This window comes from Salarias fasciatus, chromosome 19 (genome assembly GCF_902148845.1).
Source record: "Salarias fasciatus chromosome 19, fSalaFa1.1, whole genome shotgun sequence".
Lineage (NCBI taxonomy): Eukaryota > Metazoa > Chordata > Actinopteri > Blenniiformes > Blenniidae > Salarias > Salarias fasciatus.
This window is the reverse complement of record NC_043763.1, coordinates 23,556,571-23,580,301: the sequence shown is the minus strand read 5'-3', so window position 1 is coordinate 23,580,301 and position 23,731 is coordinate 23,556,571. Positions and strand designations below refer to the sequence as shown.

The window sequence follows — 23,731 nt, the reverse complement described above, 5'->3', positions numbered from 1 at the left end:
GATACAAAGTTTAGAATTAGCATCATGTTGAAGTTGTCATTTTTTTGACGATGTTACATTTTCATGCATGTTTTCTATTTACTTACACTAAATTATTTGTATTTGTCTGTATCTGTCTTATCTGTAAGCTCACCTGGAAATGAACAGAATCAATGTAATGAAAGCAAGAACTCTGTCTGTGCCTTTATAATGGAGCACAGATGCGCTTTAGGTCTCTGTCTGCGATGAAACAGGAATTTGAACAAGGTCACTGAAGTTTTCCTCCTCTTCTCTCTCCAGTTTCCTCCCGTGACTCCCGTCCAGTCGCATTAGGAATCCTGGTCCTCCACTCGCCGCCTCTCGCACCATGAGCATCATCGCTCTCTCTCCCGTGGCCCCCGAGCCCCCCTCCCCGATGCTGACCTCCGTCACCCCCGTCACCCCGACCCCGGACCTCCGAGTCTCCTCGCCCCTTGCCGGGAACTCCGCCGATCCCCTCAGCCCCGATCCGGAGCAGAGACCACAGGATGGGGCCTCCTCGCCGGGCCCCGGGCCCTCCGGGGGAGGAGTCCACCTGGGGAGAGACCCCTCCCACAGGTCTGAAAGCACAACGTTTTTGTTTTTAGTAACTTGTGTAACTAATCCCCACCTAAAGAAAGAATTTGTGTTCGTAAACAGGAGTTTTGGTGAAATTGTAACTGTGAAGACGGCAGCTAATGCTAAAGCTAACAAAAACCTGGAAGTAAAACTCTCTATGGTTCTGAGACACTTTATCAGAGGACCGTGTTTCAATAATTGTGTTCGAGTAATCAGACACTTTGTGTCCGTGTTTTGGAAAACCTTGTAAACGACGTTGCTGCTGTTGCTCCAGGTCGAGGAAACCTCCGCCTCTGAACACCGGCGCCGACTGGAAGGTGGTCCTCCACCTGCCGGAGATCGAAAAGTGGCTGAGGGCGACGGGCGAGCGCGTCACGCAGCTGTCTCACTCCGTGGGTCAGGACAGCGACAGCAGACACGTGGACGTCCACCTGGTGCAGCTCAAGGTAAAAACAGCAGCTGTGACAGGAAGTGGCGCCGTTTGTGTTTCTGGAGGTGCACTGAGCTTCCTCTAGGTCAAGAGTGTGTGTATGGACATACACGTATCAGTAGAGACATGTATTAGCAGTTTTCTGGACCTCTCAGCCGCTGATGGCGTGACCTTTGACCTGCGGCTTCAGGTTTCTTCTTGTCTTTGAGTCAAAAGTGAGTGATAACGTTGTGAACTCTCCGTCTGTACATCAGCGCTGTCGCCTCGGCTCGTCTGCTCTGTGTGACCTTCACACACACACACACACACACACACACACACACACACACACACACACACACACACACACACACACACACACACACACACAAGGAGCCATCTTACGTTGGACTCATTTGACCATCGGTCCGTCCTCAGGCAGCTCATTTCCCATCATGCCTCGGTGTTATGTAAGCTTCCTGCGGTCACACAGAGGTTTTTCTGCTGGTTTTCTTTATGTAATAAAGTGCAGTCGCCTCTGAAGTCAGACTCTAACAGCAGAAACACACGGCGCCGCTCACCTCTGAAATATTTACCTCCTCTGAAAGTTTGAGCAGAGAGACGCCTGCTGCAGTGGAACATATCAAACAGCATGTCACAGCAGTGTCCACTGACGGCGGCTTCAAGAAGTGTCCGTCGAGGTTTTCACAAGTGTTCATGGCAGTGTTATTTTCAGATTTCGGTGGATGTTTGCAGGAGTGATCACAGACACTGGTTTTGGCACATTTAGTTGTTTTTTTTCTTGAGGTTTATGTGCAATGGTTTCCAGCGTTAAACAATTTTCCGAAAATTAGATTTTGCTTCAAGAAGCTTGTAAATTGAACGGCAGTGAAGTTCCGTCGCTCGTTGCTGCAGGTAGAAAGTAACTGTAGCAGAATAATGGTGACTCTGTCTCTCATTGAGTTGGTCTGTAGCTCCATCATTCGGCCCTCATTTCGGGACCCGGTTCCAGCTGTTTGCTCTCCAGCGTCACCGATCGGTTCTGCTTCTGGACAGTGTGAGCAGGGTTCTGATATTCTGAGAGGGTTTCTGGCCTCAGCAAATCAGATCTGTATCGGGGATGTGTCAGTGCGTCTCTGACGTAATCAAATCTGCGATCATCGGGGTGATTTTTTTCTCATGAATAACGAACATGCAGTAAAGAAAGGAGAAACAGGGAGGCTGCTCTGCAGGAGGATAATCCGGCACTGGGCTCAGCTGAGGAGATTCAATTCCTTCTCAGCATTTGGGAAGGGGAGGAAATATAAATATCTGCAGTATATTGTAACAGCGACTGTGGGGTGCCGGTGACGGTGCTGTGGTGGGCAGTGCAGAGGATTATGGGATGTTATTTCCCGGGACTTGTTCTCTGACTTGATTGTAATTCTTGTTCCTGTTGGTTTGTGTTTGTTGTTGTTGTTATTGTCTTATCACCATTGTTGTGACCCTGTTCAGTGCTGGTTATGTTGCCACGGTGTAACATGAGTGAGGAGTGTTACAGCCGAGCCGGATGACTCGTTTGAGTTCATCTTCATAAAGTCCAAATTGTCAAAATCCTCGACTCATTCATGGCATGCCCTGCCAGCACTACGGTATAAGATATAAGATACAAGACGCAGTTCTGGCATTTTTCCTCCTCCTCTGCCTAAAAACCCTGAGCAATATCTGAAGAATGTATGATCTGGATGTTAGAGGAGGAAGATGCTCTATAATCTGGATGATGAGCAATTTGTTTTACCTGCAGTTACACAGCAATTTCCTGTTTCCTGTTTCGGTTGTTTTAGAAACTGATGAGTTTTATTTATTTTTATCATAACGTCATCTTTGCTGTGGTTGTTTTGGCTTTATTTATTTTTCTACTCTGGATTCTATCAGAGTGTTTGATTCTGGTTTTCTTTGCCGTGAGCAGATCTAATCTGAACGATCTGAGGTCAGACGAAGCCCTGGGCCCTCCAGTGATCCACAGCGTCTCCTAAAGGGGGTCCTGGACCTCTGATTTGGAAACAGTGCTGTAGTTGACCTCAGCTGTTCTGTCGTTGCCTCTCCTCACTGCCATTATTAGAATTCTGGCGCCCTCTTGTGGCGGGAACGTGTCATCGTCTCTAAAAGTGATGATTCTCCTTCAGTGAAATGACACATCACTTCACTGCTTCACATGCAGGGCCGAGAAGGCCGAGAAGGCCGAGAAAGCCGAGAAAGCCTCACATGAGGAAGTTACTGGTTGAGAAATTCCTACTTCCGAGTTGGGAGCGTTCTCATGACAGCAAGGAAAATGTTATATTTGCAACATACCGTAATCCACAATGAAGTGAACACAGTCGCTTTAACGAAGGTAACGGATGAAGAACGTCTCCCTGCTGGTTGTTCTGAATCTCATCAGGAGTTTTTCCTTCTTCTCTCCCACATCCTGGTTGGTCTGGAACTCAGACTCGACGTTCAGACGACTCCGTCCGTCCACAGCTGGTTCAAGGTTAAAAAAAGACGAGACGCCTTCTGTTAGTGTGACTCCTGTCAGATCTCATCTTCATCACTCAGAGGAAAACCTCTGACAGGTTTTCATCTTAGGGTTTATTGGTTAAATACATCTATTTCTAACCTGTCCACCTTCACATAACTGTTTCTGCTTAGAGAACAGGAAAAAGGAGATAAAACAAAAAAATAATGAAATTGATCTCCATGTTATTTTTATTTAAAATCCTTATTTTCAAAATAAGTAAATCAAAAAATGTATTTTATTGTACATGGCTTATTATATTCATTAATATCACCAATATATACTATATTCAAATCATAAAGTTTAATATTGTACAACATCAGAAACCCAAACCTTGCTCCAAAAACTCAAAAAAAAAAGAATTAAATAGCTTAAAAATATATATTTAAGCTGTGTTATACATTTCTGTACTTTTGTGACTTTTTTGTATTTATTGAAATGTCTTTAATTTTTTTTTTCATTTTTCCAATTAGTTAGTCTCATAGTATAAAAAAATCCCACGTTTTAAAACGCACTCAGTTAAAAAAAAATGTTCAATCTGTTTTTATCTCTTTATAATTAATGATTTTTTTGTATTTATTTCAGTATTGTTATGGTGTGTTTAACGGTTTTTATTTTGTGTTGTTTTTGAAATAACTTATATTGTGATTTCATTTGACTTTTTTGCAAACATTTAGTTTGAGTTAGGAAAACCCCTGAATCAATGTGACTCTTTAAACGGTCTGTGGGCTCCCTCTAGCGGTAGTTTTATGGTATTGCAACAGAGTTGTTAATTGATAAAATAAAATATTGAGTATTATTTGAATCTCAATGAATTGAAATTGAAATAATTTAAGCAATATTTTCACAAGGAATTCAAATTCTGGAATATATTTTTTGTCAGAGAAAAAAAATACAGTAAATATTCTTTAGTTTCTATTAAAGCATTTTCTTTAAATTCCTTTTTTCACACCACTGTTTAATTTATTAAATCCAGAAAATTAAAGAGATTTTTTTTTTTTTAAATAATCCACTCATGTTTCCTGTTGGTTTTGGGGAGGCTTTATAGTCCATATGTATATACATACATATATATATATATATATATATATATATATATATATATATATATATATATATATATATATATTTGTATTTGTATGAGGAGCCTGAACAGTAAAATAAATCAAATACCGTAATAAAGCACACTTCAGGATAACTACAAGTGTTTCCTTATTTTCTGTGCAGTGAAGTAGGGAAACATTCATTAAACCACTTCTTCAGCTGTAAATATCTGCAGTTTTCACACAAATTTAGTCTCTTTGTCTTTGAAAAGGTTTGAGAAATGTACTTTTTTTCTAAGCTTCTGGTTCAAAGATCTTAAAGCAGGAATAAATTACATTTCGCTCCAAAGCACCGTCTTTTATTTCAAATATGGTTTATTAATATAGATCTTTTATCTCTGTTAGACAAAGACAAAAATCTACACAAAAAAACAAACAGGATAAAATCTGTGAAAACAAGAAAAAACTGCAATACATACTAAAATTATTGAAAAAAATTCAAAGGTGTTCAGAAAAATAGATACTCCAACTTTGTTTTGGTGATTTTATTTACTTATGTCTCACTATTCATGATAAAATGATGCACGCATGTGTGTGTGTGTGTGTGTGTGTGTGTGTGTGTGTGTGTGTGTGCGTGCGTGTGTGTGTGTATACCCACGCATGCAGACACATGTTTTCTGCAGATGTTTGAATCAAGTGTTATTTTTCTGTGATTTCTGATTCAGAGCAGTTTGAATACAAGCAGTTTGTATTTCCTTGGATGTGAGAAGTGCCAAAAAACAAAACAATACAAAAACATGCTAATTGTCCCTAAACTTACCTAACTAGATGGAAAAATAGGAAACAAGACAGTTTTCTGAATTATATCTTTCAAAACAAGAAAATAAGATCTTCTCTGAAACTGCTGAAAGTGCCCAACTAAATAATAGTGCCAATAATAACATCTCTCTAATTGAACACAGTTATCAGAGATAAAGTCACACTGATTTACTTCCAGCAGGTTCACACACACACACACACACACACACACACACACACACACACACACACACACACGATAACACAAACACAAACCTCCAGCTTTCTGAAGAGGAGCCAGAGCTTTAAAAACCCCGGCAGTGAGCCAATCAGCACTCAGCACCAGGCTGGCAGCAGCCAATCACACTGCAACACACACACACACACACACACACACACACACACACACACACACACACACACACACACACACACACACACAAACACTGCAAGCTATTTATCTGCTCTTTTATTGCAGATGACTTATAGAAAATGATCCACATTCATTTATAATGTAATTGTCATCGATCAGTTGAGTTTATTTTGTCATTTCCTTCGCTTTCGGAGTCGCCCTCTTCTCGGTCAGCCGCCACTGCTAGACGGAAAACCGAAATACTCTAGTGTTTGCTTATCGTCGTGTAAATGGAGCCTAACCGGACTCAAGGATGTCAATTTGGGGAAGATTTAAGGAAACTGGAGAGTTGATAGTGGTCGGGTCCATCAGTCCGTCCTCTGAATGAAGACTGTTCAGATTCCTCCTCATGGAACAATGAGGCGCTCTGGAACTTGAACGATCCTTCTTCAGTTTCACCCGTTAAACACACTCCTGTCGGAGGAAGCGGTCCGTCCGTCCAGCGGGCTCCCGGCCGGCCGGCCGGCGCTGCTGGCCCTGCTGGAGGTTCTGGAGCGAGGTGCTGCTGATGTCTGTGTTTGGATAATGAGCTCCTGGAGGCCGGCGGACCTGGATTCACCTCCGCCGTCCCGCTCATCCCGCCTAATTGCAGGCGTGGCGGCGGGTGCGTGGCGGCCGGCAGGCGCGGGGAGATGGGAGCGGACAGATGGGCAGACGGCCATTTGAAATGGTATTCATGCCTGCGGTGATCTCTCTCCTGCTCTGCTTTGTTTCTCTCCTTCATCCCTCCTTCCTCTGCCTCGCTCTGTCAGATTTCCAATGCGTTTGCCTGCAGGGCTTTTTTCTCTAACCTGACCTTGCTGCCGAGCCACTGTAGGACACGATTATAGTGATGCAACAACTGTGTGTGTGTGTGTGTGTGTGTGTGTGTGTGTGTGTGTGTGTGTGTGTGTGTGTGTGTGTGTGTGTGTCGGTATGCCAGCCTCTCAGCCATTCTTAGCATTCGGCTGCAGGCGGCGTGTAACAGCTGCCTGGAAAATGGCCTGGCTGCTCTGAGAGGGGAGAGGCTACACACACACACACACACACACACACACACACACACACACACACACACGGTCTAACAAGTGGGTGTAGAACATGCAGACTCCATCCAGAGGGCCCGTGGCGTCTCATTTTGACTCAATGTCCTTTGTGTCTCTCTAAGTCGAATAAAACTAATTTCCCACATTTGTGTTTTTTGTGACTGAATCGGTGAAGCTCCACAGTCTGATCCTCCTCTCCTTCTCCTCCTCTGTCTGATCCATCTCTCCTTCCTCTCCTCCTCTGTCTGATCCATCTCTCCTTCCTCTCCTCCATTCAGACTGTTCAAATCAAATCAACCTTTATTTACAAAGCACCCTTCATACATGAAAGCAGCACAAAGTGCTTTACAGCCTTCAAAAAGAAGAAGACATGACAAAATAAACCTGCCGCTCCCACCCACAATATACTGTATACATACCACACACACATGCACACTCACACACTCACGGGACACACTTTAGTGAGACATGGCGTTGTTATGAATGTAAACGCTCTCCAGCAGCAGCAGAGTCTCCCGGCTGTCTGGGTATTTTTCCTCCCGTTGACGTCGTTCACGCCGGGGATCCTGGGACGATTTCCTCCATGACCAGGTTCACTCAGTTCAGCTGACAAGACAATACATTTCCCACAATGCACCTCTGCAGGAGGCCATGTGTCTAGAAGCCGAGGAGTCCAGGGTTGAAGTTGATATTTTCTCAGATGTTTTGACCTCCTGACCTGGAGTGGGAATCGGTGACGCTCAGCGTGACAAGACAAACATGAGGGCGGAGGGGGTTCTCAACCTCTGGATCGCTGACCCCGGTTACACACATTTACGCGACAGAAATATTGAAAACAGGATTGCAGCACTGTTGTGTGAACAGGAACTGTATTTTCAGTCTAATAACCTCGATTCCTGTATGAAGAAACGGGATCATCTCAGATTTGTGCAGATTATCACTGATTGAACCTTACTACAAACTAACAGTTACAGAAAATATAAAGTAACTAAATTACTCACAACACATTTAGAGTGTGTGTGTGTGTTTGAAGTGGGACAACTGGCACTAAGGGTCTGTGTTTGGGTGTGTTTCGGGGGGTGAGGTTGGTCTTAAAATAACCTCCCCAACTGTTGTCACCCCTCCTCTCCCCAACACCCTCCTGCAAGAAGCAGGTCACACACACACACTCGCACACACACGTTCGCCGTCATTCGGTCACCATTTCCACACATGGGAGCCGCATTGTGGACAAACTTTCTAAGTTTGTGTGTTTTGTTCTTTTTTTTTCTTGACTCTATGGATTCAGATTTGTCGCTCTGCGATGTTAAACAGATCCTGAAGTTAGAAGGTAAGACAGAATCTTATTGGAGGAATCATTCTTTTGAGAAGAATCCAGAGTCTGTGATCTCTGCCTTCATGTGAGGAACGAAGAAGAGAATCTTTCTTACTGCTGAAGTTGTGTGGAAAAACAACAAGCTGTGGATCTTTAAAAGTTTAAACTTTAGTTCCGATGTCATAATGCCGCTTTGTAACTGGATTCAGCCAGTTTTACCCATCTAAATACAACTGGAAATATATCTGTATCAAACACTAAACGCCTGCACTTTAGACTGAAAACACGTTGTTGGTGTTTTGGGGGTCTGTTTCCATGACAACGGTGCTCGGAGTACCTGAAAATGGAACTGATTCAAAGTGCTCTGACTTCTCTTAATGTTTATATTGTATTGTTCTGTGTGTGTGTGTGTGTGTGTGTGTGTGGTGTGTGTGGTGTGTGTGTGTGTGTGTGTGTGTATAGTTTCATTACAATAACAGCCCACAGCGCCCACTACTGGCCCAACATGCTAAACTACATCGTTTTCAACATTAAACGACGTCGTTTTTGAAACGCCGCTCGTCAGTGTGAACCTTCTCTGGAGCCTGGATGGAGAACAGGCAGACTCCACACAGGAAGTCCAGCCTGGAACCATGAATCCTCAGCTCCACCGCCATGCACACACTTCACATGGTGACATTGAGGCCGGGGCTGGGCAGCGGTCAGGTGCGGGGGTCTGCCGCCGTGTTGTTGGCTTCGTGTCGTTCAGATTCGTTCAGATTCGCAGGTGAAGCCTCTCAGATGTCCGTCAGCCGAGTTAATGTGGACGCAGGATGAAAAAGAGACGAGTTTGGAGTGGGTTTCTTTCTTTCTTTTTTTTTTCTTCTTTGCAGAAGCTACCACTTTGAAAAAATTACTGGAACAAGCCTTTGTATCGCAGCAGCGGTCCGGGTCGTCTTTGAAGCGCCTTTAATTTGAATACTCCAGAGGGGGAAGGAGCGCGCGCTATTTGATCTCCAAGGTAAAACACGCGGCGCTGATGGGCTGAAGTGGAGGAGTTGAAGGTTATTAGATCGAATGGGTGCGGATGAGGCCGAGCTGTCGCGGGCGGTTTGAGCGCGGCCCGTCTGAGGCCCTTGATGTCGGCCGTGATGAGGGTGAGCTGGGATTGGAGCTGAAGCCCGAGTCCACTTGCTTCAGATTGATTTTAGGCAATTAGAAACCCTGCTGGATGTATGGACTCTGTGATTGACAGGTCATGTCTTCACTCTACGTGACTGGAGTGCCAGAGTGTGTGTGTGTGTGCGCGCGCGTGTGTGTGTGTGTGTGTGTTCAGATGATGGTGTGTACTTGGGGAAAAGAAGTGTGGCGAACTAAATATCAGTGTGCTATGAATGAAGCTTGTGGAGTTTTCAATACATTCTTTAATACTTATTGTCTTGTGTGAATGTTTTTGGAAAACACACACTCGCTTTCATTGTTTTGGTTCAGGCTCAATATGAACTTGGATATCTGGAGTGCTGAAGTTTAAAAACTGAGAGAGTTTGATTATTTTCTTTGTGGACACTTGGGAGGAAGATCCTCCAAATCTGGTTGTTAGTGAGAAAAAGATGCTCCAAATGGTGGATATTAGGTCCTCCACTGAACAGGAGGTGAGTGAAATCGTGTCGAGACGGCTTTGTCAGATAATAGTCATGCTTAACAGTAATCAGCACAGAGAGACAGCAGCTCTGCAGCTTCTTCATTGTTGTCACACTTCCACCAAAACCTGTTTTTACGCTTGTTCTTATTTTCTCAACAGCATCTTAGTGCCTGATGATGCCAACGGTGACCTCGGACAGAAAAACCACACACACACACACACACACGCACGGTCTTGTATTTCTATCCTTGTGGGGACCGTCCATTGACTCCCATTCATGTCTAGCCCCTAACCCTGACCCTTACCCTAACCCTAACCCACACCACAACAAAGCCTAACCCTAAAGAAATGTTTTTGCACTTTTACTTTTTTCAGTAACAACAACATGGTCAAGAAAACACTGTTTCTCCTACTTAGGACCGGAAAAAGGTCCCCACAAGGCACGTCGTTCCACGTTTTGCTATCCTTGTGGGGACATTTGGCCCCGACAAGGATAGAAATACAAGAACACACACACACACACACACACACACACACACACACACACACACTCATGACAGCATCTCATTAGCTCTGAGCGGCCCGGGATCGAAATCTTCTAACAAATGACTTGAGATTGAAATGACTGACTTGGTGTTAATTTATTGAGACTGTGTGTGTGTGTGTGTGTGTGTGTGTGTGTGTGTGTGTGTGTGTGTGTGTGTGTGTGTGTGTATTAGCATTTGAAAGCTGTGTGTGAATTATTGAAGCTTCTGAAAGACACCAGTGACATTTTCACCAATGTTTTAGAGCGACATGACAGCACTTTCATGACGAAACTGCGTGTGTGTGTGTGTGTTGTGGGCTCTTGTACAGTGTAGCTGGTTTACTCCATGTGTTTCCCGTGGTAATTACCATCCCCTCCAACTGCCCTCCTTCCTTTTCGGTGCTGGTCTTGATTTCCCGCCGGGGCGTTCCTGATGAGGCGCCTCGTCCCCTCGGAGTCACGGTTTGCTTGTGAGATGAGAGGCTGGTATAAATCCCACATTTGACTCCAGATATCCTGATTGAGACGGACGCGGCGCCCTCTTTGTTAATGTCTTCGGGGACGAGCTTTGTGAGAACAGAAACATGGCGAAGGCCTCAAACCGGTGATCCCGGTCTGATGCAGGGTTTTGCTGGGTCTGATCAGTACGCTCACATTAGGATGTATGTCAGTGAAATCTTTTGATTGACAGCTTGGTTCATAACAATGTTCTGTACATTTTTTATATGTACAAATTTTTCTCTTTTCACTCTTATTTGCTTGAGCAAAGTTTAATTCCATTTCTGACTTTTTTTTTTCCTCTCATGCATATAAATGACTCGGTGGACCCGAACTGTCCCTACTGACCCCGTGGTGATTTCTGGTGACCCCTAGTGGCCGTAGTTGTCCTGGTGGTGACAGTGGAGCGATGAGCAGTCTTCTTCATCCTGCCTTCAAACCAGGTGCTGTTACATGTGGGCGACTGTGTCCACCGGACATCAAAGATGATATAAAGCAGATGAGACGCTCACGTGCAGAGATCACACAGTCTGTGTCCAAATGAATGGAACTTTGGCTCTGATTCACCAAAAATTCCACAACACTGGGTGTTTCAGTCAGGAGGGAAGACAGGAAGTGAAGCAGAAGACCACAAACACAGTACCTGGTGATTTAATAGGAATTAACAGCTGGAAGTGACTTCTCGCTGGGCCTAGTTTCATCCTTTTCGTTAGTTTGGCATCCCTCAAGGCTCCGTCTGAGGTCCTCAACTCTTCTTCCAAACATCCACTTCATGCATTTTTTCAGCAGTTTCATATAGAAAGGCTCATGTTTTGTTGTGGTTTCATTGTACTTTTGTTTTTTTAACAGTTCTAAAGATGTGGGTGGCTTCACCTACTGGAACGACGGGGTCGCCATCATGGCCTCTGGAGGTCATTAATTAGTTATGATAACTTTATTACAGAGAAGGAGGAGATGAAGATGGAAGAAGTTTTCAAACTTCGTTTTATAAAACTTTGATTTGAATGTAGGCAGCCTGGATAAAAGTAGCGAGAAAATTTGCATCACCACAGTGCAGTTGTTCAGATCTCTCGTTATGTGTTTTAGGTGGCAACAATCGACGAGCGGTGATACTTTTCATTGTAGCTTACTCGGTGTAACTTAATGATTCTTAGTTACTGGACAATTCTCTATGAATGGTTGGTTGCTGAGCAGAGTTCTGCATTCGACCCATCTGGGTCCAGACTCGTGATGAATGTCAAAAATGGGCTGAAAGTTCATTTTTCCTTCCCGACCTGCGCAGCTGAAGCCGTTTACCTCATCGTCCCTCCTTCATCTCGGCCTCATGCTATGGCGGGGCTGCAGCCTCATGTACAGTAGCGGCCCGTTTATTTTGGAGCGCCGCTCAACGGGTCACGCCGCGAGCCAAGCTGGCAGCGTGTGTGACCTACATTCTGGCGTGCCAGCCGCGGTTTGAATCCAGGCGGAGGTGTTGTGTTGTCCGGGGCAGGTCACCACGGAGCGGGGCGGTGACTCAGCGGCCAGAGGTGGATGTAAATTATCTGCCGTGGGTTCAATGCCAGGTCACCTGCTTCTTTAAAGGTTGTCTAATTTTAGCTTGAACCAGTTCTGCAGCTATGGCGGAATATTATTCATATGGATTTCTGTTGCACTGCAGCTCATGCCTGACTTCTCCAGGTAAGACCCAATGGAAGATAGCATCAATTCTTTGTGTTTATTGGAGTTGTGCTTGAGAAAAAAATGCTTCAATCCATTTTTCAGAACTGTCCTGAGGGTGTGTGACATTGCTCGACCTTTAAACCTGCAAATTCTGTGTAAATGGTGCAATTTTCACTGAAACTTGTAGAAAAAGGAAGATTACCACCAAACACTACTTTAGCCAAAAAGCACCCATTGTCCAGTTTAATCTGAAGCCCATGTGTCCGTACAGTGTGCTTACAACCAAAATTAGCTTAATGTGACTGTCAAAATTAACTCTCTGATATCAACTTTCATGGGTTTCTGAAGGAAACTCTGAGAGATAAGGAACGATAGTAAAAGAGCAAGTTTCAATGCTCATAAATGCATAAAATAAGTAGAAAAAAATGCATGAAATCAGTGTAATGCGCTGACCGATGGCTGAGTAAATGTCTGCAGCAAGTTGAGCTTGATGCTATTCTGCACAATTTATCCAAATAATATGAACAGAAACAGAGATAGAGACACATTCATACTGAATTCAGATAGTTCCATTAAAAGTCTGAACACCAGGAGCTTTCAGAAGTAGAGCGTCATCAGTTTCATGTCCATAAGCTTCAGCTGAATGTGTGTGTGTGTTCGGACTAGCCGCTGTTATTTTTGCCCGGAGTCGGTCAGTCTGTCTGTGTGTGTGAGTCCGAGTACTTTTACTGCATCTGAATTTAGTTTGGTAACATATCAGCCGGCAGCCAGTGTCTTGTGGAGCTGAGTTTCTGTCTGACATGGGGATTGACGTGAGCTGGACCTGGTTGATCCTGGTTGGACTTGACGGGACGACCTTCCTGTACTTGGCCTGACTGGTAGAGCCGTCTGGTTTGGACTCGACTCAACAGGAACGGATGTGATTTGAAAACCGGCCTGCCTTGGACGAGATGATGTGTTTTCTGGAGGCTGGAACTGGTCCCACATGGAGCTGACTCACGGTTAAAAGTGGAGTCGTGACGTCAGGACACTTCTGCTTTTCTGTCAGTTTGTCTCGGCCCATGTTTTCGGTCCAGTGCTTCTCTCCTGTCTCGGGTCAGCCGCTGATTCTCTGTCTTTCTCTTCAGGACATCTGTGAGGACATCTCGGACCATGTGGAGCAGATTCACGCCCTGCTGGAGACCGAGTTCTCCCTGAAACTCCTCTCCTACTCCGTGAACATCATCGTCGACATCAGGCGAGTCTCTGGCTTCATTCTGGACTTTTGATTCCCTGCTCCTGGACTGGATGGGTGCATTAACTGCCTCTGTGGGTGTTTCCTGCTGGGGTTCAGGACGGTGCAGCTGCTGTGGCACCAGCTGAGAGTCTCGGTCCTGGTCCTGAAGGAGCGTCTGCTGCAGGGTCTGCAGGACTCCAACGGAAACTTCACCCGGCAGACCGACATCCTGCAGGCCTTCAGCCAGGACCAGCAGCAGGTTGTTGTTAAAAACCATCCACGGTCAAACGGCTGCAGGAAACCACTGATCACACCATTTTACACAGGAGCTGTGGGATAAACATCAATTCAATTGAATGCTGATTCAATTAAATTTGCTCCTTATAAACACTTCAATCTGATCATATTTGCACCATCTTTCTGATTGAAGTTCGATCGGATCAGAGAGGGTGGTGTAGTCCGGGTTTTGATCTGATCATAGTCCATGTAAAAAGCACATCAGGTTATCGATTGGTTGGAGTGTTGTCTGTGACGGCAGTTCACCGAACGTTGTGGCGTGACTCTAAAAAAGCTTCCTGTGCTCATTTTTTCTATGAGAATCTTTCTTTGATGTTGCGCTTTCAAAAATGATGACAAAAGAGAGACCACAAGTGTAATAACTAATTAATTAGTTAATTCCCTTTTTTTATATATTGGCAGACTTCCAGGTAAAGCTGGTTGTGGAATTCTGTGTGAATGTCGCAAAATGCAAACATCACAGAGCAAGGCATTATGGGATTGATCTTCTGAAACATATCGGGTCATGTAAATTACAACTAATATAATATCATGTAAATACAAATTATAAGTGTTTTCAGTGTTGGTGGGAGCTTTGAGAGCCTGGCAGCCAACAGCATGTTAGACTGATGGTTCTTTCTCTGAAATGTCTTTTGAACGCTCCGATCTGCAGACTCGTCTGGACGCTCTGACGGAGGTGGACGACTGCGGCCAGCTGACCATCCGCTGCAGCCAGGACTACTTCTCTCTGGACTGCGGCATCACCGCCTTCGAGCTCAGTGACTACAGTCCGAGCGACGAGCCCGAGGCCCAGGAGGCGGAGCCTGAAGGCGGGGAGGCGGAGCCTGAGGCCCAGGAGTCGGATCACACCCAAAACCCCACCCAGGAGGGCAGGAGCTCCCCCCTGGCGGACCAGCAGCTTCACACCAGTCTACCTGAGCTCTGCGCTGCTCCCGACCCGTCCGCTTCCCAACACAGCCACAGCGAGAGCGCCAAGCGCCCCCTGCAGGGCGTCAGCCTCAGCACCGACGTGTCCCCCACCCAGCCGTCCCTCCCCAAGAGGGCCGCCCTCTTCTCGGAGGGGGGATCCAGAGCGCGGGACTCGGGCGGCGCTTTGAGGAAGGCCAGCCCGCTCTCCGGACTGCAGTTCCAGGCCGAGCTGAGCCGGAGCACGCCGTCGCTCATGGACCCTCCGGACCGCTCCAAGTTCTGGCTGGAACTGGACTCGGTCTATCCGGAGAATGTGTCGCAGTCCTACGAGAGCCTGCAGGTTCGTCAGAATGTTTGCTGTGCTTCAGATTCCTCGCTGTAACCCGCGTCTTCACTCTTCTTCTTCTTCTTCTCTCTCCTCATTCCCCAAACAGGTCATGAACGGGCGAAACCTGCACAGAAACCGGGCCGGCTCCAGACGCGCGGGGCGCCCGGAGGGGGGCGCGCACCGGCCGGCGCCCGAGCGGAGGAGCTCGTCTGGGGCCAGACCCACCGCCGCCGCCCCCCCGCCTCCCCGCCACGGAGCGCCCGGCCAAATGGAGAGGCCTCGCCGGAAGACACACGCACACAGTGAGGGGGACTCGGACTCCTCCCCGCCCTCCCCCATGAGGGAGCAGCTCCTCTCCTCAGACATGGAGGCGTCCGGAGAGGACTCGGACCCCCGACCGCCGCCCGGCAAGACGGCGGTCTGGATCGTGAAGCACCAGGAGCGAAAAGTGAGTCATGATTGGTTCTGCTCAGGAGGAGAGATTGGAGAGCTCAAAGTGTTTTTTTTTTCTCTAACATTTCTTATGTTGTCTTAAACAATACATTAAATCTTCAACTTTTCTTCTTTTTCTCCAAGTTGTTTCAATCTTTAACCCTTTAATGACTCGGCCTCCTGGATTAATGTTGATTTCAATGGATAATTAATGACAACTTCTGCTTCTTTTTCTGAGATAACTTCAGTTTTAAATACCTGCCGTCGGAGTTCTGAAATTTGAGTGTTTTTCTACTGAAAGTTTTATTTTACAAATGTATGACACACTGCAGAATCTGCAATGAATCAACTTGCAAAGTGTGAAAATACAAATATTAGGACATTTTTTATCTGCTGTTCCTGATTTGTTCGCTAGAATGTGCACTATGACAATAAAAGAAGTTCCTAATTGAAAACTGAAGAATATATGTCATGAATAGATGTCATCATGTTTCAGAGCACCGTTGACTCCAAAATGCAACAGAAGTTTTCTGTTTTCACTGAAATGAGCAGGTTTGGATGGAGTTTCTATTCTCACTGATCATGGCGTGTCTCCGTGGCAGGAGGCCCAGGGTTCCTCCAAATCCAGCCCGGACAGGGAGCACTGGTACGGGTCGGAGGAGTTCCTGGCTCTGCCCGCTCAGCTCCGCAAGACAGAGATGCTGGCCATGAAGCTGGAGAGTCTGTCTCACTCCGTCCCGTCGGTGAGTCCGCGTCCTGCATCTGTCCTTCTTGTAAAACCTCGAACACCCTCAACTGAATCACTGCGTCCTCACCGCAGAGGCCGGGAGACTTTACCCAGGAGGCTTTGCAGGACGTGGACGACTGGGATTTGACGGACTGGGAGGTCGGCGAGGGCGTAGACAACGGGAGCAGCGTGGGAGAGAGCGGGGATGAGATTCCGTCTCCTCTACCGTCACTGGTACCACATCGTTCTGTTCGTCTCTGAACACTGATTCACCTGTTTTCCCTCAGCGTGTCGCGTCGTCTGCCGACAGATGTGTTGTTGGAATAATTAATGACAGGCGCAAGTTCTGTACTCGAAAGGTCGAATCATTCTAGATAAAAGGAAGCTAGTTACTCGGTAACGTCCTCTGTTAATTGTGGTGATTATTTTAGTGTTAGCATTAGCATTAGCTGACCTGTCAGCGCTGTGTGAGTCAGAATAACTATTCACTCATTTAGTTCAGTTTAGGTTACATCAGCGGAGGAAGATGCTCTGTGGTTCTGGACTGAGATTTTTTTTGGACTGGAGTTTGTTGGTTGTCGTCATGTTCTGTGGTTTCCACCGAGAGTAGGAAGATAGCGCTCCATAAGCCCTCACGTCAGTGCGAACCACTGCTGCAGCGTTCCGCTCCCTTGTGCCCTGCAGCCGCCCTACCGACGGACCCTGGCCTCCCGCTTCAGCCCCACCTCCTCCAGCGACATCGCCCCGTCGCTGGACGACAGCATCGAGTCCGGCCCGCTCAGCGACCTGCAGTCGGAGGACGACGAGGGCCGCAGGTCCGCCGACCGCCCCCCCCTCCGGCCCGCGGCGCCCCCTGTGGACGGGCGCGGGTGCGCCGCGCTGGTGCAGCAGCTGCTGGAGGACATCCAGAGCCAGGACCGGGACCCCCACGTGTGGAGGAAGATCGAGGTAATGTCCGCTCGCCTTTCCGCAGACGGGCTGCTGTGTTTAATCCTGGATGACGGGTCGAACCCTCGCCGGCCGGCCGGCTCCGCGCCGCCGCGGCCGTCTTGATGGATTGGAGGGCTGGTATTGGATCGTCCCGCGGCCCCGTTAATTCATCACCCCTCCGCTAAAGGTCACGTTTGATTGGCAGGCAGATTATTGATGAGGCTGCCCGGTGAACTAATCAGTCATATCTGTCATATCGAATATGGTGAAATGTCAATAGCTCTGGGGATTCGTTCCCCTCGCGCCGCTTTTAATTAGCCGCTATCGAGAAGCACCGCTGCTTTAATTCTTCTTTTTTATTGTTTGGTTTCATTTGCCTCTCCGGGTTTTATTCCTTCTCCAAACACCTCCGACTCCTCCGGTCGGCGCTGCCTTCAGGGATCGATGAAGCCGGCCTGCCGGCGGGTCGGAGCGCGTCGGACCGAGTCGAGCCGTAATGAGACGATGAGCGAGGAGCTCGGCACGTTTTAGCATCAGTCCGTCCTTCAGGAGGAGGAGCAGTGACCACAGAGGTCAGGAGCGCCAGACATCTTCAGACCGGGCTGATCAGCCAAGGAAACAAAAAAAAACAATTTCTGGTTTCTTCTCTTTAAAAGACTCCTTTATTTTGGAAACAGGAAGTACCTTTTTGTTTTTTGCTTTTGCTTTTGCTTTTTAACAGCTGTTAATGATGTCTTTCCATTTGGAAACATCAGGAAGTCCAACATTAACACACACACACACACACACACACACACACACACACACACACACACACACACACACACACACACACACACACACACACACACAGTCCTGCTCCTGGTTAATTAGCTGATTAGCTTCTTAATTAGCAGCATGTAATCATGGTGATGGATGAATCACCTCATTGAGGACGAGGAGGAGGAGGAGGAGGAGGAGGAGGAGGAGGAGGAGGATGAGGAGGAGGAGGAGGACCACTCTGCGTCTCCTCCTCTCAGTACAGGAGTGAGGAGATCCGTTCAGGAGTCCAACAGCAGCAGCAGCTGGCGCCTCGTCCAGATGAGTCCGTCTCACCGTTTCACATCTATCAGGACAGCGGCGCCAAGAGTCCGGATTATTCCAGATTATTCCGAGCTCTGTCTCAAACTCTTCTCTTGAGCCGTATTCAGGATTTTACTCACATTTTTTTTCCTGCATTTAGATCAGATATACATATGAAAAAATATAATTATGGACAATTTGCATAAATAAAACCTAATGAGTGAAATAATTGGATGTGAAATGAAGCTGCAGTCCCCCGGGGTTCAACACACACACACACTCAGTCTGTTTACTGACGCTCCGTTTGAACAATGTTTCAACTGACAACACATCGGTTCCATTTCAGAACCGTTTCCATGGAAATCCTAAAAACGATGTCGTTAGTGCTTTATTGTTAACGGGAGTCTGATCAGATTAGCAGCATCTTTAGCTTCCATCTAAATGTTTCCTCCCATGACAAGTTACTAACTCATTAAACTCCTGTTTAACTGCAGGAAGAATCTTGGTAATCCTGGAATCTCTATGAGAAGAAACTTTACCAAACTAGTTCATTTTTTCACTTCACCAATTCAGTTTGAAGAAGTTTCTTTTTTTTACCTGATTTGATTATTTTTATGATTTGTGGAGTTTTTTCTCTAAAGTTTGATCACTTTTCGAACTGCCCTGGACTCTGGTGTTTGTGTGTGTGTGTGTGTGTGTGTGTGTGTTTTTCTGGTCTCGGACTCCTATTCTCTCCGACTCTTCTTCTTCTCGCCTCGTCCGCGGTCGGACATGAATATTTTATCCGCCTTTCCGGCCGGTCCCCCTTTGACCGTCTGGACCGCCGTCGGCTCGACCTTGACCTCCACATCATTTGCGATGTGCGGCGCCGTCCTCGCTGAATCAGCGTCCGCGTCACGTCGCCGTGGAGACATCCATACGTTGGCAGACGCCGAAAGTTTGTGATTGCGCTGCGTGAGACGCGAGGCCTGAAGAGCTTCCAGAGCCAAGCAGAAAGCAAAGAAGGCCGTCCGCCGCTTAGATAAGTGTCCTGTGTGCGTCATGTGATCAGTGTGTGTGTGTGTGTGTGTGTGTGTGTGTGTGTGTGTGTGTGTCTGCGAGCTGTGGGAGACAGACAGACAACACACTCACATCAACAACCGTCTGATTGGCCCAGCGGGGCGACGCAGGGACGCCCACCGACAGCTCGGAGGATAAAGAGGCGGCGGGGTGTTCGTCTCCTCTTCTGTGTTTCTTTAGATAAACAGCGTGGGGGGGGGGAGAGGCGGGCAGAGAGAGAGAGGGGAGGTGGGGGGGTGAGGGGGGGTGAGGGGGGGAAGGCGGGCGCCACCACTAAAGTTGAGACACAGAAAATACATTTTGAAGTCGAGTGTGGAGGAATCGGATCACTGCTGCTCACACATGAAATATTTCCACTGATGAAATGTTTTGGTTCAAATAGCTTTATTTTATTTTTACATTCATGATTATTAGTGAAAAATTGAAAACGCTTAATATGGTTATTATTATTATTATTATTATTATTATTATTATTACTACAGCTCCATTAACCTCTCGTTAGTCTTTAATCTTTATGCTTACAGACATATTTATTATGATTTCTTAAATCTATAACTCTACTTTTTAATTAATTTAAAATTAGATGAATCCTGCTACTCATACATCTGCATTATTCTTGATTTTACATTTGCTTTAGTAGTTCTTCATTCATATGAATTTTAGTTCTTCTGATTATCCTTCAGTTTTGCAGGTTATATTGTCAGAGTGAGTTTTCTTTATATTAATGTTGAATGAGCCAAATCAGAATCGATTAAGATAATGCAGAATATGTTTAAAATAATAACTCCAATGAAAATTTAGTTAATTTAAAGAGCTTCAGTTTTGTCATTACAAAATGTATTTCAAATGTGAGTTTGTGTGTTTGTTTTTAAAGCTTTAATCAGATTGTATGAATGAATATTGAACACACACTTGAAGGAGAGGAGGTCTTTTTATGCATTTCATAACCGGGAAAACCAAAACAGGAAAAAAAAAAAAAAAAACGTAAAAAAAAAATGTGTTAAAACTGAAATGCTTCACTTCATCAGACCAGGAAACTGAAATATTGAAATATGTTTAGGAGTTAGGAGTTTCAGTCACAACATTCAGCTCGTCCTTAAAGATCTGGTTCAAGTTCAACATGAGTTTGATGAGATTTTCAAATCTCTGCTGATTGTTTTCTTTACATTAACTCAACCTTCTTTTTTTTGAAGTTGGACATGAACTCTGCTGTTTCTCAGCAGCTTCAGCATCAGATTGGAGGTGGCGTTCGGTGGACGGCGCTCCATGTGTTTAGCATGACGGGGGTCTTTTCCCCGGCAGACTCTCCTAATTAAAAGTACAAAGCGGACCTGGGCTGTAATGCAGCGTGCAGCCGGCTGCAGACTCTCCTCCCGAATCAGCCGCGCAGGTTCCATGTTTTCTATTAAAAATAATTTAAATGAATTTCTAATCAAACTTTGCTCCCCCTCCGGTTCTTTAATTTCGGCGCAGCGGTGTGCGGCGGCGGCTCAGACACGTTCGCCGATCTAATAACTGAGCCTGCTGTGGAAAATTATCCGTCTCACCTGAAAATCCCCCAAAATGTTTGTCAACGCGGGAAATTCTTCCACACCTCGCTCTCTTGTCGAGTTTCTGCTCCTCTCATTCAAAACTGTTAGCGGCTAACGAGCTCAGCTCGCCTCCAGTGAGCCCATCAAGCAGAGCGCCTCAACTTCTCCTGACTGCAGGAACACATTTCTTCTTTAAATCAGGGAGCAGAGAATCCAAACTCTGGAACACCATCCTGCTAACGTCCAGATTATAGAGCATCTTCCTCCTTCGATACGTGAATAAAGCAGTAATGAACTTCCTGGGCTTCCAGCTGTTGCCAGCAGTGTATTGAAAACGTAATCCTGCTCAGGTGAGCAGGTTGTCTGTGTGTGTGTGTGTGTGTTGTTGGGTTAGCGTGTTGCTTGGTGTGCACGTCGCTGAGCTGTAAGGCGTTAATCCCGGCAGCACGGTGTGGGCGTGGCGCGTCGGGAGCCGCCGTCCGGATCCGTCAGCGTCGTCCTTCGGAACGCGTCGTCTGCTGAGCGCTAAATAACGGAGCCGCAGGAGGACCAGATGAAATGCTGATGGGCACTCTCAGCGGGCCCCGGGGGCCTCTGGGGCCTCAGGGGCCTCATCAAACAGGCTGGAGGCTGCCCCAGTGCATGCTGGGCCATATACAAACCACACTGCCTTCATCACCTCCTCCACTTCCTCCTCATCTTTCTCCCCTTCCTTATCCGCATCCTCTTCCACATCATTTTCTTCGTCATTTTTTCCCTTTAACTCTTCTTTTTTCCTTTTTTCTTTTTACTTTCTGTTCTTTTCTTTCTTTCCTTCGTTTTCATTTCATTGACTGTTTCCCCTCCTCATTTCCTTATTTGTTTTCTGTTGTTTCATTTCAGTTCCTTCTCTTGCTGCCTTTTTTTGTCATCCCTTCTTCTCCTCTTCATCCTGGAATCCATTTTACTGTCTGACTGTTCCTCCTCTTCATCTTCTTCCTTCTCTTCATCTTCCTCCTCCTCCTCCTCTTCCTCCTCTTCATCAATACTTTTGATTTCCGTCTCCTCTTCATAACGAGCCGAGCGCAGATGGACAGAATCATATCGATGTCTTATTTATTTCTTTAAGGGTCATGCATGCAATTAACATACAACTGCCAATCACTCAATGTGTGATACACACACACACACACACACACACACACACACCTCTGCTCACATACATGTAAAAACACAAACATGCAAACATCCACTGATTAACACACACTCGCTGGTTTCTACATCTGTGTGTGTGTGTGCTGCATGCACACACACATGCTTACACACAAAAACACTCTCTTTTGCTCCGTGTTTCTGTCTCTCTCACACACATACACACACCCAAATCTCTCTCACACACAGAAATGACGGAGCGCATGTTTCCCTACATGCATGGAAACACAAACATGTTAACATCCGCTCATCCTCTGCGGTGTGTGTGTGTGTGTGTGTGTGTGTGTATTTGCATGAGCCGAGTGTGTGACGAGCCGTCCGTCCCTCACTTGTTATTCCGGAGCTGATCTTCTGTCCGCGGACGGCGGCGTTGCGACTCCTGGCTGTTAGAACGGTTTGTGAGGCTCTTCAGGTTTTATGGAAATCAGCCGGCCGGTCTGAATCCAGACTCTGCGCTCCTGGCTGACCTTTGTCCGTCTGTCTGCGGAGCTCCGGCTGCAAACTCGCCCAAACAATAGAAATCAACATGCTGGGTTTAGTGAGCAGCGGGAGGAAGCAGCTCCGCGACTCTTCAACCGCTTTCAACAAACAGAAGCAGACAAAACGTCTGTCAGCAAGTCTCTGCAGGAGGAACACAGTCCTGTCCAACACCGTTAAAGATACATCATGTAAACAAGTTAATTTAATAAAGAACATAAACTTAAGAACATAGATCACGCCACGATGAGTATAATAAATGTCTGTAATGGATGGATGGATGGTTAGAAAAACAAAAATATGGAAAACGCCAAAAAAAAAAAAACCCAAATTTTATTCAATAGTTTTTGAATTTATTTTTAACACATTTCCTAAGAGTAACAAATAAAAAGATAAAGTTAAATAGAAATTTCTAAATATAAAACTAAATGTTTACCTGTCAAACAATAAAGTCCAAAACTCCCTCCTACCCCCCCCCCCACACACACAATTAAATAGAGTAACAACAAATTGAGTTAAACATCAGAAAACAAAGTTCAATTAAATCAGTTTTTGAGTTTGCTTCGAGAACTTTCACTTCTTCAGCAATTTAGTTTAAAAGAAAAAAAGATTTTTTTCTCAGGTTTCCGCAATTAACGGAGTGAGATCAGATCAACAGGTTGGATCAAGATCACCTGCACCTCAGCGTTCTGAAGCTTTAATGAGGAAAAACGGGTAAAAAGCTGCTGTCGAGTTTTCACCAAAATACCAGAGATGAGTTTGTTTTGACTTCCTGTTGAGAAAAATATCTTTTAATGAGTTTAAAAAGGCTTTTATCCTCCGTCTGTTAAACTCTCTCTTTTCTGGGATGACCAATGGAAGTGTTCTCTCCTCTTCCTCCTCGTCTTCCTCCTCTCTCTCTCCTCTGGTGAATTTGAGGAAGTCGATGGTTCGTCAGAAGCTGTTTTCTCAGGATTCTCCTCAGTTTTTCCACCAAACGGGACTCGAAGCGTCTCCTGAACCCTTCTGTCAGGAGGTCTGAGCGGCTGAATGCTCCTCTGGGCCAGTAGGTGGCAGTGTCTCTCCACTCAGCCACGAGCTGCTGCTCCTCCTCCTCCTCCTCCTCCTCCTCTCCCGCTGATGAAGGCCAGCCTGATGGAGACGTTGGCCTCCGTTT

At 46.1% G+C, this 23,731-nt stretch overlaps 1 protein-coding gene across 1 annotated transcript in view; it reads left to right on the top strand.

Moving 5' to 3' along the window:
• Positions 1-302: 302 nt before the first annotated feature.
• The window catches only part of akap6 (A kinase (PRKA) anchor protein 6), a 136,233-nt gene continuing 112,804 nt past the window's right edge, over positions 303-23,731 (top strand). The window contains 9 exon segments of the mRNA XM_030117540.1: positions 303-576; positions 851-1,022; positions 13,543-13,652; positions 13,749-13,890; positions 14,581-15,177; positions 15,272-15,613; positions 16,209-16,340; positions 16,418-16,558; positions 17,009-17,272. Of these exon segments, the coding sequence (XP_029973400.1) occupies positions 347-576; positions 851-1,022; positions 13,543-13,652; positions 13,749-13,890; positions 14,581-15,177; positions 15,272-15,613; positions 16,209-16,340; positions 16,418-16,558; positions 17,009-17,272 (2,130 nt within the window). The 5' untranslated portion in view covers positions 303-346.